This window comes from Hyperolius riggenbachi, chromosome 1 (assembly GCF_040937935.1).
Source record: "Hyperolius riggenbachi isolate aHypRig1 chromosome 1, aHypRig1.pri, whole genome shotgun sequence".
Taxonomy (NCBI): Eukaryota; Metazoa; Chordata; class Amphibia; order Anura; family Hyperoliidae; genus Hyperolius; species Hyperolius riggenbachi.
In genome coordinates, this window is record NC_090646.1 from 497,106,842 (window position 1) to 497,125,159 (window position 18,318).

Consider the following 18,318-nt stretch of genomic DNA (forward strand, 5'->3'; position numbering starts at 1 on the left):
AGATGATGGGGGAAGCATCATTAGTATCCAGATTTTTTCACCTCCCAAGGTGAGTACCCCGTAAGGGCCACTTTTGTTTACCATTTTAGGCAGCGAACATAGCAGAAAGGATAAGAACTGCAACAGGATATAGCAAACAACTGGGCCACAAAAAGATATTTCTCCAGTAGTTCCCTTTTATACAATGTTCATATGTGCTTAACTAGACGGGCATTAGAATTTACCTCATTTAAATATGGATTTAGATGAGTTGTAATAATTCTATACAGAGTATGCTACTAGACCGAATCATTTATTTTTTTTATATCGCTCTTTAAAAGGGCAACTGAAGCTAGAGGGATGTGGAGGTTGACATTTTATTTCCTCTTCATTTCAGTTGCCTGGCTGTCCTGCTGATCCTCTGCCTCTTAGCCCTAATCAGGTGTTTCTGACATAATTGTCAGATCTGACAAAATTAGTTGGATGCTAGTTTCTGGTGTTATTCAGACACTATTGCAGCCAAATATATCAGCAGGGCTGCCAGGCACCTGGTACTGTTAAAAAGGAAATACCTGTACATAAGGCAGCCTCCATAGTCTCACTTCTGTTTTTCATTTAACCACTTGAGGACCCACCCTTTACCCCCCCTTAAGGACCAGCGCTGTTTTAGCTGATCTGTGCTGGGTGGGCTGTGCAGCCCCAGCACAGATCAGGGTGCAGGCAGAGCGACCAGATCGCCCCCCTTTTTTCCCCACTAGGGGGATGATCATGTGCTGGGGGGGGTCTGATCGCTCCTGCCTGCCTGGGTGTTGCGGGGGGCACACCTCAAAGCCCCCCTCCGCGGCAAAATTCCCCCCCTCCCTCTCTTCCCCAGAGATCCGAGGCTGCACAGGAACGGATCTGTCCTGTGCAGCCTCTAACAGGCTCCTGCCTGTCATGTGACAGCGATCCCCGGCCGCTGATTGGCCGGGGATCGCTGATCTGGTACAACGCTGCTACTGTTAGCAGCGTTGTACGAATGTAAACAAAGCGGATTATTTCCGCTTGTGTTTACATTTAGCCTGCGAGCCGCATTTAGCCCCCCGCCGTGAATTAACAGGAAGCAGCCGCTCGTGCGAGCGGCTGCTTCCTGATTAATTAGCCTGCAGCCGGCGACGCAGAACTGCATCGCTGGTCCGCAGCTGCCACTTTGCCGACGCGCGGTATGAGTGCGCGGTCGGCAAGTGGTTAATTTTCCTATAGCGAAGAGTACAACTAAATATCTGGGATGGCATGGGGCTGAATTAGCATTTCTGACCCACAATCTGGCTTTAAGCCCTGCACATCATGCAGCAGAATCTCACCTCCCAACTCTCTCCTCGCCCCTTTCAGGATCTGTTTTTCTGACATTATGAAAAAATCCTGCTTTTTCTCGTGGGGGGGTTTTCCAGGTTTTTCTGAAATCTTCAGCCTTGAGATAAAAACAAACAAATGAACAACTGAAATATTTGAACATGGCATAACTGACTTTCTGTAAAATGAATGCAGTCTTCTAATGAGTGCATATAAAGGCAGCCGTTGCGGACCTCACTGGCCATACATCAGAAGATTATGGGCAAATTCAACCAAGAGACAAATTCATCACTAATCAAATTTGATTAGAGATAAATTTGTCTCTTGGTCGAATCTGCCCATACACTACAGGCCGATTCCAGTCCGATTTCAGCATGAAATCATCAGGGCACCGGCTGAGCCCGCCGCTTCTGCCCCGCCGTTGTCCCCAAAATGTTTAAGCGGCACATATGCGGAACCTGGCAAGATGGACGGAAACCACGTGGAGGCTGAAATCGGACAGGTGATGTATAAATGCACACACCACATACATTTATACATTGCGGTGGGGGTTTCGTCTTGTCACTCGTTCGCAAATCAGCCGCTGTACCGCAGCGCACCCGACCAACTAACTTCGGCCCGACATCTTGCATTATGCACAATCGACCGTGCGCCAATTTCCGTCCCGAAATTGGTCGCTTTGTTGGTTGGGCATGCACTTGGTAGCACCAATTTTCATCCAATTCGATTAGAATAATCGAATTGGATGGTCGATTGGTTGGTCGGTTGATATATGGCCACCTTTATAGATTTGCAGCAGATTCGACCATCAGATAGGATTTTTGTCATATGCCTGTCAAATAGAATCTGACAGGAATCTGATGTATCCCACACACTAGGAACAGATTTCCAATAGATTTCAAAACGAAATCTATTGGAAATCTATCTAAATGCATTATTGGACCATTAGATCCAATGCAACTCTATGGGCCATGGATCTGCTACCAGCAGCAGATCGACCTAGATTTTCCATCCTGTAAGATAGATCAAATCCATCGAAATCGTTCACAAAATCGATTTAATAGAATCGATTTCTGATCCATTCTATAGAATCAATCGATCGCTGAAATTGACCAGTGTATGGACCCCTTAAACAATGCTAGTTGCTTGGCTGTCCTCGGTCTTATAAAACCCAGTACAATCAATTGGCATAACAATTTGCCCTGAGGTAACAGCTCAGAAGTAAAGGGGCCCATACACTGGTCGATTTCAGCCATTGATTGACCGATCGATTCTATGGATTAGTTTGGAAATAGATTCTTTCAAATCAGCCGACCGATCGATTTGCGGGAGAACAGAGGCGCCAAAAGGATAAAAGGAAGCTAAATGAGCTTAAAAACCAAATTCTTGGTAAATAGAGGAGGTAGTGGTGGACTTACCTCCTCCAAGTAGACACACAACGACTGTAGTAAAGTCAGTCAATATATTTTATTTATGAACTCCAAATATGCAATGCGTTTCGCAGGTTTGATCCCGTTTCATCAGGCAATAACAACGGAGCAATAGCATATGTGGTCAGTAGAAGAGCCAGGCACCTCCTCTATTTACCAAGAATTTGGTTTTCAAGCTCATTTAGCTTCCTTTTATCCTTTTGGCGCCGCTGTTCTCCTGCATAATATTGAGTCCACCCTGGGTGGAGGGTTGAACCCCCTTGTTCTCATCTACAGAGAGCGACTTCTTATTCCCGAGTGGAGTCAGCAAAATCTCCCCACCTGCCTTTATCAGTGGTTGCCTAATGGTAACCCTGGTTTGTGAGTATTAATATTTACTCTATCTAGTAACCATTTACCAGTAAATATTACACTATTGGGGCTCTTGGTGTTCCTTGTTTTTATATGTAAGTAGATAAATGCTTGCTCTACTTACATAATAGATGTATTGCACTGTCCATGTTTTGGTTTTCTTTTTGTGCCCTCCGGGTTAAAGAATCCTCCCCCTCCTCGCCGCACTGATTCTGAGCACAACGGAGAGGGTAAAGGCAGAAGGGACAGACTCGCCTAATAATGGATCCAAGTGCTGGCGTTCCCATCTATTCTCTGCACTACCGCTGGTCCCCGCCAGTGTAGACGCTGTGCCTCTGTCAATCAAGTCCACATTGTCCGGAGTATACAGCGCCTGCTCCCCACACTCCGGACAACGTGGATTTGATTGACAGCGGTGCTCGCTCAGACGCAGTAGGGGACCACCTCGTGAGGTCGGCCTCTGCACCTGCTTCGATCCAGGGCCGGCAGCTAAGAGCGGCGCTGCGGTGTGGGACATATCGGCTGTCAGTGGCTGGAGGAAGCCCCAGGTAGAGTAGATTTGTTTTTTTCTATAGCCTGGATATGTCCTTTAAGGGAGAGGCAGAGGTCACAGTAGGCAGAGAATGGACCAGACAGAAAAAAAAAAATGTAGTACAGCAGCAGATGGCAAGAGTCAAGCCACTGGAGCTTAGGCAAGTAGGTATGAGTTGTAGCAGAGGTCAGAATTCTGTCTCACCTTTGAGGGGCTCATGGGTCCAGCAAATGCTCTCACAGCTAGTAATGAATCTTTGGGGCTACCACAGTATCTAGGCTGAGAGGTAACATCAGTTTGTTCTGGAGACCAGGGAACACCAATAATAGGAAATGAGGAATTATCTTCAGCACGAAGTAGAGGCACATAAAATTGACCTGGTAGACAATACAAAAACAGATTAGGACCAAAGTGTTTCTTCAACCATATAAACTATTTAAATATATGGACTTACTAAAATATTATGTACAAAGTAGGGCAGTAAAGCTTAGCACCCAGCATCAGTGGAGTGAGGGGCAGTGTACCACAAGCCAAATGTCACATGGAATCCAATGTCACATGAAGGGCTCACCTGTCCTCTCCTTGATCGCAGAGATCACTTGACGTGCTCATGGGAAGTGAATATAAACCAGTTTCACCAATGAGTAGACGAAGAGAACACCGGACACTCCTAAAGGTTGTTGCTTTATTTCTTCGATTGTGTGCAAACAATTTGTTTGGATATAAAATACAAGTGAGACTAGGATAGGAGGTGCGGTGCAGATGGGTAACAGGACAGGGTCTGGTCTCACTTGTATTGTATCCAAGCATGTTTGCACACAATCGAAGCAATAAAGCAGCAACCTGACAGTACACAGTTTTAGCTTTGTCTATTATATACTAAAAAGTTATACCATGTGTTACAACTTTTAATTTCCCATAGTACTTCAATAACATATGCAACATTTATTGAAAATGCAAACATTTAAAAAAAAGGCATCTGGTAGTTTGGGCACCGGATCATGCCAACAGTGGAATATTGGTAGTCTTACCGATATTCTACCATTGCCTCCCCTAACCTCTTTCATATCATCCCTTCCCTACCTATATCCAACACTAACAGCCGCCCCACCTACTGCAAACATTAACAGATAGGCGATGTGAGTTTGGCTACACAATAGCCAAATCCCAGGCGTTCAATTACTGACCCCCTCCGCTGATATTCGGGGTTCGGCTACATGACAGATGAACCCCTGGCGCTACTTGTAGACCTCAGCCACTATTTGGAGTTTGGTTTCCATGATAATAAAACCCTGTGCACCACTTCCACCATCTCTGTTTAGCTACATAGTAATCTAAGGGCTGGTTCACACGGGCGTCTGCTGAGCTTTTGCTTGGCATTGCGTTCAAACGCCAGCGTTTAAACGCCAGCGTTTAAAAGCTAGCTTTTGAAGGCTTTTGAAAAGCGTTCAAGGCTAGCAGTTCTGGTCTCTGCTATTGTTTCCTCGCGTTTACTGCCTCTGAAAGCAGCATGTTGCTTTTGAGACTAGACGCAACGCTGGGATCTACTGCCAGGCTTTCATGAAAGCCTGCAAAAGCCAGCTCTAAACGCTCCCATTCACTTGCATGGGATGGCAGTAGATCCCAAAAAACGCTCCGTCTGAAACGCTGCGTTAAACGCCACAAAAACGCCCGTCTGAACCAGCCCTAATACTGTGTGCTGTCGCTTGATGACCTCCAACGTTAGCCGGAGTTCAGCTATACAATCACCAAACTCTGGTGCTCAAACTATACAGTCAGCACCGCCATTTACATTGTGGTCTATGGTGATGCCCAAATTGTCAGTCGGGCTAACTTCTTCGTATAAAAAATCCCTGATAGGTGGAATAGTTGAAGTATGATCAACAGGAGTAGATAAAGAGAGAAGGCGGGCACCGATGCTTGTGTAACTATGAAAAAAACCTGATTCACTAACTGGTGCTAACCTAGTTAGCATGCCTAAAGGCATTGGGTGTGCTAACTAGGGTGCTAAGTAGTTAGCACGCACCAAGCTGAATCAAATCTTGCAAAGTACTGCGCGCAAAGGTTTGCATGAGTGCGACGTTAAGGTCGCATCCAATGCGGCGTTATAGGCGCATAGGGTGCGCTGTTTTCGTTGCACCTGATGCACCTTTTCGAGCGTACCGGCCTTTGAACGCACAGTTTTCCACGCGGTACTTAATTAGCACGCGCAAAGGATTTTTAGGCGTTATAAGGGGCCTTTCACAAGCGTGCTAACAGTTAGCACCGCTTTGTGAATCAAGCCCTAAAATATTTATTGGCAGCAGATGGAAAAAGCCAGAGGTGGCCCCCGATGGAGAGCGCTCCCCCCTACCTGACAGCTGTTTCACAACATCAGTTGTTTCATCAGAGGTGTTGCGGGGGTGCAGGGAAGCCGGTGACTGCGCTATGTCACCGCCATTCTTTGTAGCCCAGCGCTGCCTCTGACGTCACCGGCATCCCCTCCCACCGTGCACGGCAGTTTGATACTCCAATCAGGCCCCACTCAGCTCACATACGTCATAAGCGGCACTCAATGCCAGCGAACACTTAATCCAGCGCAGGAAACTTGGGCGCAGCCAGCGCCACCATAGGCCGTAATAGGCATTACGGCTATAGCAGCGCACAGGGAGTAACTTCGGCGCCGTCAGAAGATGGAGCTGAAGTTACTTTTAAAACACAACAATTTGGCTCCCAGCAATTGCTGGAAGCCGAATTATTTCATTCCCCACCATCCATGGCAGCCTGGAGGGGGAATAGTATTTAACAGGGCCAGGAACTTGTGCAGCAGCAGGATCAGCCATATACCGGCTGTATCCTGCATCCAAATTTCCTGCGCCGCTACCTCTCGTATGCCAATGCCAGTACTAAGGTGGGCAGGACGCAGGCGGACCAATCCGAGCTCAAAATTCTCAGCGACTGCTCGGAAAAGCCCGCACGCGTAAGAATCCCAAATTCACTCCCCCGTGGCCATGGTAACCTGCAAACATACGTGGCTGGCAGGGAAGAGGGGGCTGAATTGCATTATAATCAGACAGCCGGAGCCAGAGTGTAAGTGGGGAATAAAGACCAGAATAACCATATTAAAATACTATGAACTGTTCTAAAAGGGTGATAAAGAGGGTGTGCAAGAATCATGCAATTAAACTCCCCTTCTTACAGGAAAATACACTGTCGGAGAAGCAAATCCAGATAGAGATCAATGCCTATTTATAACAGGTATAAATATCACAGTATTACATCTTAATCACAGTAACTACACCTCTATAAACACCATATATGATAACCAGACCGAGTTAGTATGGCTCCAGAAAGTTCATTTTTTTGATTTAACTCTAAACTCCCCATTGCATTGGTCTCAGCAATTTTTGCCATCCTATGCAGCAGCAACTTTAACTATCTCCACCTCTGTGGGGTGGTTTCACACAACACAAACCCACACTCTTCATTGCTGAGACATCACCTCCATGGAACTCATTAAAATGCTCAATAAGCCTTGGACAACCATGTCCAGAATCAATAGATCTTTTGTGCTCCTGGAGCCTTTCCCTTATCGGTCTGATCGTCATTCCAGTGTAAAACCTACCACATATGCAAAAAAGCACATATACCACAATCCCTGTACTACAGGTAATGAAGTCCTTGATCACAAAAAATAGACCTCCTAAAGCGGAATATAACCCTGCATTTCCAACTTTGCTCTAAAACATTATTTACAGCATATTATATGCAACCAGCATTTTTTTTTTTTACTAGACCTGCATTGGAAGGGTTACACACAGAGCTTTAACCACTTCCCGACCGCCGCATGTACAAATGGCGGCCGGGAAGTGGACCCCGCAAGGACCGCCGCATGTACAAATGGCGACGGTCTTTGTACGGGCATGGGCGGAGCTATCGTGTCATCCGTGACGCGATCCTCCGCCGGGGACTGGCTCCGTCCCCCTCGCACTGTAACCCGCCGGCCGTTCGGAAGCGCAGGCGGGTTACTAGCACCCGGATCGCCGCATACAAAGTGTATAATACACTTTGTAATGTATACAAAGTGTATTATACAGGCTGCCTCCTGCCCTGGTGGTCCCAGTGTCCGAGGGACCACCAGGGCAGGCTGCAGCCACCCTAGTCTGCACCCAAGCACACGGATTCCCCCCCCCCCTGCCCCCTGATGGCCCACAGCACCCCTCAGACACCCCCCCTGCCCACCCCCCAGACCACTGTTTGCACCCAATCACCCCCCTAATCACCCATCAATCACTCCCTTTCACTATCTGTAAACGCTATTTATTTTTTTTTAATTCCCTAAACTGCCCCCTGCTCCCTCCTGATCACCCCCCACCCCTCAGATTCTCCCCAGACCCCCGCCCCCCCTGTGTACTGTATGCATCTATCCCCCTGATCACCTGTCAATCACCCCCTGTCACTGCCACCCATCAATCAGCCCCTAACCTGCCCCTTGCGGGCAATCTGATCACCCACCCACACCAATAGATCGCCCGCAGATCCGACGTCAGATCACCTCCCAAGTGCAGTGTTTACATCTGTTCTCGACCCTAAATACCCACTAATTACCCATCAATCACCCCCTATCACCACCTGTCACTGTTACCCATCAGATCAGACCCTAATCTGCCCCTTGCGGGCACCCAATCACCCGCCTACATGCTCAGGTTGCCCGTAGACCCCCCCCTTATCAATTCGCCACTGCATTATTTACATCTGTTCTTCCCTGTAATAACCCACTGATCACCTGTCGATCACCCATCAATCACCCCCTGTCACTGCCACCCATCAATCACCCCCTGTCACTGCCACCCATCAATCAGACCCTAACCTGCCTCTTGCGGGCAATCTGATCACCCACCCACACCAATAGATCGCCCGCAGATCCGACGTCAGATCACCTCCCAAATGCATTGTTTACATCTGTTCTTTACCCTAAACACCCACTAATTACCCATCAATCACCCCCTGTCACTGCTACCTATCAGATTAGACCCCTATCTGCCCCTAGGGCACTCAATCACCCGCCCACACCCTCAGAACGCCCTCAGACCCAAGCCCTGATCACCTCGCCAGTGCATTGCTTGCATCTATTCCCCCCTCTAATCACACCTTGAGACACCCATCAATCACCTCCTGTCACCCCCTAGCACACCTACCCATCAGATCAGGCCCTAATTTGCCCCGTGTGGGCTCCTGATCACTCGGCCAAACCCTCAGATCCCCCTCAGACCCCCTTCCCATCACCTCCCCAGTGCATTGATTGCATCTATTTTCCCCTCTAACCACCCCCTGAGACACCCATCAATCACCTCCTGTCACCCCCCTATCCATCAGATCAGGCCCAATACAACCTGTCATCTAAAAGGCCACCCTGCTTATGACCGGTTCCACAAAATTCGCCCCCTCATAGACCACCTGTCATCAAAAATTTGCAGATGCTTATACCCCTGAACAGTCATTTTGAGACATTTGGTTTCCAGACTACTCACGGTTTTGGGCCCGTAAAATGCCAGGGTGGTATAGGAACCCCACAAGTGACCCCATTTTAGAAAAAAGACACCCCAAGGTATTCTGTTAGGTGTATGACGAGTTCATAGAAGATTTTATTTTTTGTCAACAGTTAGCGGAAATTGATTATTGTTTTTGTTTTTTTTCACAAAGTGTCATTTTTCACTAACTTGTGACAAAAAATTAATTCTATGAACTCGCCATACACCTAACGGAATACCTTGGGGTGTCTTTCTAAAATGGGGTCAGTTGGGGGGTTCCTATACTGCCCTGGCATTTTAGGGGCATTAAACCGTGAGGAGTAGTCTAGAAATCAAATGCCTCAAAATGACCTGTGAATAGGACGTTGGGCCCCTTAGCGCACCTAGGCTGCAAAAAAGTGTCACGCGTGGTATCGCCGTACTCAGGAGAAGTAGTATAATGTGTTTTGGGGTGTATTTTTACACATACCCATGCAGGGTGGGAGAAATCTCTCTGTAAATGACAATTGTTTGATTTTTTTTTTTTTTTTTTTTTTTACACACAATTGTCCATTTACAGAGAGATTTCTCCCACTCAGCATGGGTATGTGTAAAAATACACCCCAAAACACGTACTACTTCTCCTGAGTATGGCGATACCACATGTGTGGCACTTTTTTGCACCCTAACTGCGCTAAGGGGCCCAAAGTCCAATGAGTACCTTTAGGATATCACAGGTCATTTTTGGTTCTACTCCTCACGGTTTAGGGCCCCTAAAATGCCAGGGCAGTATAGGAACCCCACAAATGACCCCATTTTAGAAAGTAGACACCCCAAGGTATTCCGTTAGGAGTATGGTGAGTTCATAGAAGATTTTATTTTTTGTTACAAGTTAGCGGAAAATGACACTTTGTGAAAAAAAAACATTTAAAATCAATTTCCGCTAACTTGTGACAAAAAATAAAATCTTCTATGAACTCACCATACTCCTAACGGAATACCTTGGGGCGTCTTTCTAAAATAGGGTCATTAGTGGGGTTCCTATACTGCCGTGGCATTTTAGGGGCCCTAAACCGTGAGGAGTAGTCTTGACCTGTGAAATCCTAAAAGGTACTCATTCGACTTCGGGCCCCTTAGCGCAGTTAGCGTGCAAAAAAGTGCCACACATGTGGTATCGCCATACTCAGGAGAAGTAGTATTATATGTTTTGGGGTGTATTTTAACACATACCCATGGTGAGTGGGAGAAATATCTCTGTAAATGGACAATTGTGTGTAAAAAAAAAAAATCAAAAAAAAATCAAACAATTGTCATTTACAGAGAGATTTCTCCCACCCAGCATGGGTATGAGTAAAAATGAACCTCAAAACACATTATACTACCGTATATACTCGCATATAAGCCGACCCGCATATAAGCCGAAGTACCCACTTTCCCCCCAAAAAGCAGGGAAAGGTGATTGACTCGCATATAAGCCCCCCCCCCCCACCACCACCATCGCCCCCTCCCCGGTATAGCTCCCTCCATAGTATAAGTAGCCAGACGTGCCTTTAGTATCGGGCATCCCCCTTACTTAGTATAAGCCAGATTTGCGCCCTGTATTAGACAGTTCCCCATCACCAGATGTGATCCCTGTATAAAGAATCCCTCCCATAGCCAGCTGTGCCATCTGTGCTAGACATCCCCAGCTGTGCCCTCCTTGTATCAAGCATTTCCCCTCCTTAGCTAGATGTGCCCCAAATGTGCCCAGGAGATTACCTGAAACTGCTGTTCCCTGCATGAAGGTGTTGGTCTTCCCGCCAGATGATCTGTGCCTGCAGAAATGTCTTTGGCTACTCCTTAGCCAGATGCGCCCCAGCATGTGCCCAGGAGATCAAGTGCTGTGGCCTGCGTGAAGGTGGCCATCTCCTCACCATGCCAGCTACTTGTGGAGGATGGCTCCGATCCGTACAGTGACATCAGTGCCGGGGTTCCCTCATTAAGCTGTCCATCTCCCCTCCATGCCTGCAGAAATGTCGCTGGCTACTGGTGCAGGATCGCTCCGCCAGCGGGTCCAAGCCTTCAGTAATGTCCCCAGCTACTTGCACTCCGATCTGTAGTGCCGTTGTGCAGTAGTGACGTCAGCGCCGGGATTCCCTCATCAGCCTATGTGATGCTCTTGCTGTGTCTCAAGATGCCTCTAGATGGCGTCATAAAGATGAGACACAGCAAGCGCGTAAACCAAGGCTGATGAGGGAACCCCGGCGTGACGTCACTGATGCACAATGGCACTAATGAGCGGAGCGATCCCGCACAAGTAGCCACGGACATTTCTGCAGGCATGGCAGGGAGATGGACACCATGCTGATGAGGGAACCCCGGCGCTGACGTCACTGCTGCACAATGGCACTAATGAGCGGAGCGATCCCGCACAAGTAGCGACGGACATTTCTGCAGGCATGGTTATGGAGATAGACACCATGCTGATGAGAGAAGTCCGGCGCTGACGTCGCTACCAAACTGCAACACTACTGATCAGAGAGCAGGTAGCTGGGACCCGCTGGCGGGAGACCGACACTTTCATGCTGGAAATAGCAGTTCCTGGTAATCTCCGGTATTCTCCAGGCAGCATATTGCAAAGGGGGGCACTCGGTGGAGGGAGGGTGATACAGCCTCACACAGCTGACTCGCATATAAGCCGAGGGGTGGACTTTTGAGCACATTTTTTGTGCTCAAAAAGTCGGCTTTTATGCGAGTATATACGGTACTTCGCCTGAGTACGGCAATACCACAGGTGTGGCACTTTTTTGCAGCCTAACTGCGCTAAGGGGCCCAAAGTCCAATGAGCACCTTTAGGCTTTACAGGGGTGCTTACAAATTAGCACCCCCCAAAATGCGAGGACAGTAAACACACCCCACAAATGACCCCATTTTGGAATGTAGACACTTCAAGGTATTCAGAGAGGGGCATGGTAAGTCCGTGGCAGATTTCATTTTTTTTTTTTTGTCTCAAGTTAGCAGAAATGGAAATTGTTTTTTTTTCTTTCTGGTCACAAACTGTCATTTTCCGCTACCTTGTGACAAAAATAATATCTTCTATGAACTCACTATGCCTCTGAGTGAATAATTTGGGATGTCTTCTTTCCAAATTGGGGTCATTGGGGGGTATTTATACTATCCTGGAATTCTAGCCCCTCATGAAACATGACAGGGGGTCAGAAAAGTCAGAGATGTTTGAAAATGGGAAAATTCACTTTTTGCACGATAGTTTGTAAACGCTATAACTTTTACCCAAACCAATAAATATAGGCTGAATGTTTTTTTTTTTTTAATCAAAAGCATGTTTGTCCACATTTTTCGTGCTGCATGTATACAGAAATTTTACTTTATTTGAAAAATGTCCGCACAGAAAGTTAAAAAAAAATAAATCATTTTTTGCCAAAATTCATGTCTTTTTTGATGAATATAATAAAAAGTAAAAATCGCAGCAGCAATCAAATAGCACCAAAAGAAAGCTTTATCAGTGACAAGAAAAGGAGCCAAAATTCATTTAGGTGGTAGGTTGTATGAGTGAGCAATAAACCGTGAAAGCTGCAGTGGTCTGAATGGAAAAAAAAGGGTCTGGTCCTTAAGGGGGGTAAAGCCCGCGGTCCTCAAGTGGTTAAAGTTTCATGGAGAGAAATGCAGACGCATCCGAAGTTTAGATAGATACATTTAAGTAAACAATATAGCAAGTGAGGAATGTTACACACTCTCTGGCTGTCCTCCAGCTCCTGCACAAAGTGTGTGTCACATTCCACACTTGTTACATTGTGTTTACTTAAATGTATCTATCTAAACTTTGGATGCGTCTGCATTTCTCTCCATGGAACTTTAAAGCTCTGTATGTAACCCTTCCAATGCTTGTCTAGTAAAAAAAATGCTGGTTGCATATAATATGCTATAAATAATGTTTTAGAGCAAAGTTGAAATGCAGGGTTATATTCCGCTTTGCAATGTTTTTTCGTTTTTCAGTGAAAGGGAAAGTAGAACAATGACCACATGGATAATTCCCACTTGGTATATATTCTGACAGCCAGGTGGTCCTTTTCTTACCCTTAAATTCACTAGATGTTATGTCCCCAATTGTTCTACATCTTCTAAAGGAGACCACAGGTGGTTCTCGAACCTTATTTTTCAAAAAAGGGTAATCGCTCAACATTGTCCAGTTTCTGTTAATATCACTAATTTTATCCGCCATAGGGGAAAAATCAAATGTGAAAAATGGCCTTCCTGAGGATCTTGAATCCCCTCCTATCCGTTGCTTTGTCCTTTTCCAGTTTCTAGCCTTCATCCATGTTTCTTGTAATGTGTCATCTATCACTTTAACAGGATACCCTCTCTGGATAAATCAATTTTAAAGCGGAATACAACCCTGCATTTCAACTTTGCTCTAAAACACTATTTACAGCATATTATATGCAACCAGCATTTTTTTTTACTAGACCAGCATTGGAAGGGTTACACAGGGCTTTAAAGTTCCTGGAGATTTCTGCAGACGCATCTGAAGCTGAAATAGATACATTTTGTTTACATAAATGTATCTAAGGCCACATACACACATCAGACCATAGTCTTTGGAAAATGAAAGATCACAGACCAATCTTACCACCCTTCCTGTAGTATAAGAGCCATACTCTACACAGTCTTTTCTATGAAGCTGAACTCCACATCAGGAAAAAATCTTGGCAAGATGCTGCACACACAGATGCTGTATAGACACAAAAGATCAGTATCTGCAAAAGAACTGTTCCTGCCAAAAATCCATTCCTGCAAATTGCAATGATAGTCTATGAGATCTGCAGATCATCATACACACATGATTTAACTGACATTCATCTGCAGATCTGAAAATCCATCCTGGTGGATCTGATCTGCAGATGAACGTCAGTTAAATCATGTGTGTATGATGATCTGCAGATCTCAAGACTATCATTGCAATTTGCAGGAATGGATTTTTGGCAGGAACAGATCTTTTGCAGATACTGATCTTTTGTGTCTGTACAGCATCTGTGTGTGCAGCATCTTGCAAAGATTTGTTTCTGATGTGGAGTTTAGCTCCATAGAAAAGACTGTAGAGTATGGCTCTCATACTACATGAAGGGTGGTAAGATTGGTCTGTGATCTTTCATTTTCAAAAGACTATGGTCTGATGTGTGTATGTGGCCTAAGTGTTGAATGTGACTCATCTCTCTGAGAAGGAGCTTGGAGGACAGCCAAAGAGTGTGTAACATTTATCAATAGATACATTTAACTAAATAGAATGTATCTATCTGAACTTCTGCATATCTCTCCACTGACCTTTAAACCTCTGTGTGTAACCCTTCCAATGCTGGTCTAGTAAAAAAAAAAAAAATGCTTTTTGCATATAATATGCTGTAAATAATATTTTAGAGCAAAGTTGAAATGCAGGGTTATATTCCGCTTTAAGTTCAAAAGCTTGAGTCAAAAAGTCCTCATCTGCTTTATTGCCGAGTTTTAGTCGCATAAATTGACTGAATGGCATTGACTTTTTTTGTATGATCCAGGTGATAACTGTTCCAGTGAAGGACTGCATTAGTAGCAGTCTATTTACAAAATCCTCTTGTATAATACCCTTGTGGCGACAATCCCACCACCAAGTCCAAGAATGGCACCTCCTTCCCTCCCCATTCATTAGTAAATCATATATTCATATCATTAGTCTGTAGGTATTTTAAGAAATGCATCAAATTGGTCCCTCGTGGACGTCCAAACGACCGTGACGATTGTCAATATATCTGGACCACACCCTGATAGAAGAGCGGAATGGTTTGACTTCGCAAAAGACATATCGCCTCTCCCATTCGGCCAGAAAGATTGGCAAATGTGGGCGCCACATGTCCCCATCGCCGTTCCAGATATCTGCCAATACCATACATTCTCAAATTGAAAGGAGTTCTGTTCCAAAATGAATTGTAAACCACTGCTCACAATTTCAGTCAATTCTTCACTCCATCCCAGCCTCCCCATAAGGCCCCGTACCGTTTGAACACCCATCACTTGAGAGATACGATGATCAACAGGAGTACTTGTAATGCATCTATGTGCATAATTTACAATGCACGTAAATTGAACCAGAGACGAAATAAAGAAAAGATTTTATACATACCTGGGGCTTCCTCCAGCCCCATCCGCTCTGATCGCTCCCACACCACCGTCCTCCGTGGCCCGCAGCTACGAGAACCGGCTCCCCGCTCTTCCGTCAGTCGGAGCCAGTCTAGCATAGGAGAAGTGCGCTCTTTGCATATCTCTCCAGTAGCCGCTGGAGAGATACGTAGAGGGTGCACTTCTCCTGTGTAGCTGGATCCGATGACATCAGTGACAGGAGCCGGTTCTCGTAGTTGCAGGCAGTGGAGGACGGTGGTGTGGGAGCGATCCGTGCGTATAGGGCTGGAGGAAGCGTCAGGTGGGTATGTATAAAATCTTTTCATTATTTAATTTCTGGTTACCTTTAAACATTCTGACAGGTGACATGCAGGGGTGCCTACTTGTAACTTCCCAGAACCCCAGAGATCCAAACCCCGAGACACATGAATTATAGACCATCTCCAGATAGTTTTTTTTAATCACAAGTCTTGTCACTGGGCAACACTGGTAATTAGCCTTGCATGTCAAATGTAGGGCTTGCAGTAAATTGGCGTTTGCACGATTAGAGGCATATGTAGTGCGGAAGTGATGACAGGGAATTCAAAATTCCTTTTGTGAAAAATAAAACAACTCTTCAGTTCAGCTCTACAAATTGCCAGGATGAATGTGACATCTTACTTCAAACTGCTTATCTTGTATAAATGCTTGGTTACAACACACCGATTGTAACAAGCTTTGTCGAGACTAGCAAGTGTCAGCTTTCCACTCACTCAGTTTGTGCAGATGTAGTAAACAAGCTACAGTAGTTTGAGGTCTATGCAGCAAATTCATTCAGTGGCAAAGAAAACTGGGCTAAGGGCCCATTCACGCCAAGTGTGTTCTGATCTGATTTTTGGAATGCTGATATTTTCCCGTTCGCAAGGTCAGCTCCTTTAAATTGGTAAACATGAGAAAGCATTCACATTGAATGCATTACGTTTTTTTTTTCTAAAAGGCAATTGCTGCCTTGCTGCATTTTTCCTGTGGTTCAATTGAGGCAAACAAAGAGAAATGCTAAATGCAGGAAAATAGCTTTCGTGTTTAAAGCCAGTGGTTACCAATTAAAAAATAAAAAAGTCAGATACTCACCTAAGGAGAGGGAAGGCTCGGTCCTAATGAGCCTTCCCTCTCCTCTCTTGATGCCCTCGGTGCTGCGCTGGCTCCCCCGTTCGCGTCCGCCGCCGCAGGGACTTCGGAGGTCTTCGGGAGCGGGCCGCTCCATACTACGCACGCGCGAGTGTGTCATAGAGGGCGCTCGCGCATGCGTAGTATGGAGCGGCCCGTCTTCGGGAACCCGAGTGCTCCCGAAAGCTCCCTTCAGCTGCGGAAGTGGCAGTATTTGACTGAACTGGTCGAATACTGCTACGGGGGATGCTGCGCGGGACCGGGCATCGGGAGAGGAGAGGGAAGGCTCATTAGGACCGAGCCTTCCCTCTCCTTAGGTGAGTATCTGACTTTATTTTTTAATTGGTAAACATTCACTTTAAGATTGCGTTTGCTTTTTGCGATTTTTGGTGTGAAAGAGCCCTAACTGTACTGACAACTAATGAACCACACAGTACAGATTTCAAACAAAAAGTAATGCAACCAAAACTTTTTAGTTTTTAAACGTATGGTTGGTTGCAAAAAGTAATGGAAAGCCAATTATAAACATAAATACGCATTACACATTAATACATTGCACGGACACAGGACAATGGCAAATTTCTAGCAAGAGGTGGTCTGAACTGTACCTTTTAGATATTCTTTAATCTTTATTTTCAGATCTGCACATTTATTTTTGCTTCTCTCACATATAACCTGTGTGCAAATTTAAAGATTAGTGAAATATTAGCGGACAGTACTGTCAAGTATATTTCATGTAACTACGTAATTAGGAATACTAAAAAAGTTGTACTACTAAAGATTAACATGCCTAAAATCAGAACAACAGCCGTTCAGATAACAAATGTAATTCTCAATACACTGCTCCAGACAAAAAGCAACAGAAAAGGATATCCACATCTTCTATTGGGATTTTTAAGGAAACTTGACCCTGACCTTGTTTTAAGTGCAAGCCATCCAAAAATGGGCTCCTCTACCAGCTCAATATGCAGTCCAAAAATGGGCTCCTCTACCAGCTCAATAAGCAGTCATAGTGGGGTGAAAATGACTGAACTAGGTAATGAAATAGTGCTACCTGTGATTTTATCAGTGGACTTTCTAAAGAAAGGCTGCTCTGAACGAAGGTATGTAACCTGTGACTAAGGGCAGATTGTAAGCCCGACACGCGTCAGTTGAACCTTGTGGTTTTATTGCTATTGCCATGCAGAATTTTTGAATAAAGAATATCAGCGTTTTTCTACCAGTACCTGGTCTGCGGATCCTTCTGTGTATACTCGTGGACTGGCTTGGCTTTCCTGATCTTGCACCTACCGGTTTGAACTACGGGGGTTGAGCGTTTTGAACTTTTCAATTGCTCTATGTAACCTAGGATGGAAATCGGAAAGAGCCCACAAAACTTGGGCATCACCATAAACCCTAATGTGAATTACGGTTAAAATAGGTCCATATGTTAAAGCAAATTCAGCAGTGATTTCTTTCTTTTTAAAAACGTAATGGTGTGTGCTGTTGGGGTTAGCCCAATTGCTTACCCACAGGGGTGCTGCTCTTCTGACCCCCAGCCTGTACAACATGCAACATCATCTTGAGCAAAATGCGATTTCTGGCATTCGTAATTTACGGTGGGGGTCATGCGAGTACGCACACCACAATACATGCTGGGAGATCTCCCAGCATGCATTGAGGCATGTGCATTACCCAGCCATGAATTATAAATGCTGGCAGAAGCTGCAGTCGGCTTAACCTCTTGACGACCAGCTAACGCCGATTGGCGTAAACTGGTCGTCTGCGGGTTACCATGGAAACGGCCGCTCGATCGAGCGGCCTTTCCATGTCAGTTCACGGAGGGTGTCTCCGTGAACAGCCGGAGAGCCGCCGATCGCAGCTCTCCGGCAAAATGTAAACAGGCGGGGAAGAAATCCCCGCTGTTTACATCATA

The 18,318-nt window shown here is 45.6% G+C and overlaps 1 protein-coding gene across 2 annotated transcripts in view; it reads right to left on the reverse strand.

Annotated features, from left to right (window-relative positions):
• The window catches only part of ANKLE2 (ankyrin repeat and LEM domain containing 2), a 57,359-nt gene that overhangs the window by 13,969 nt on the left and 25,072 nt on the right, over positions 1–18,318 (reverse strand). For both annotated transcript variants that reach the window (XM_068243420.1, XM_068243419.1), the window contains exons 7-9: positions 17,012–17,078; positions 3,829–4,001; positions 1,323–1,429 (exon numbers count right to left, since the gene is read on the reverse strand). In XM_068243420.1, coding sequence (XP_068099521.1) covers positions 1,323–1,429; positions 3,829–4,001; positions 17,012–17,078 — 347 coding nt within the window. The remainder of the gene's footprint in view (positions 1–1,322; positions 1,430–3,828; positions 4,002–17,011; positions 17,079–18,318) is intronic.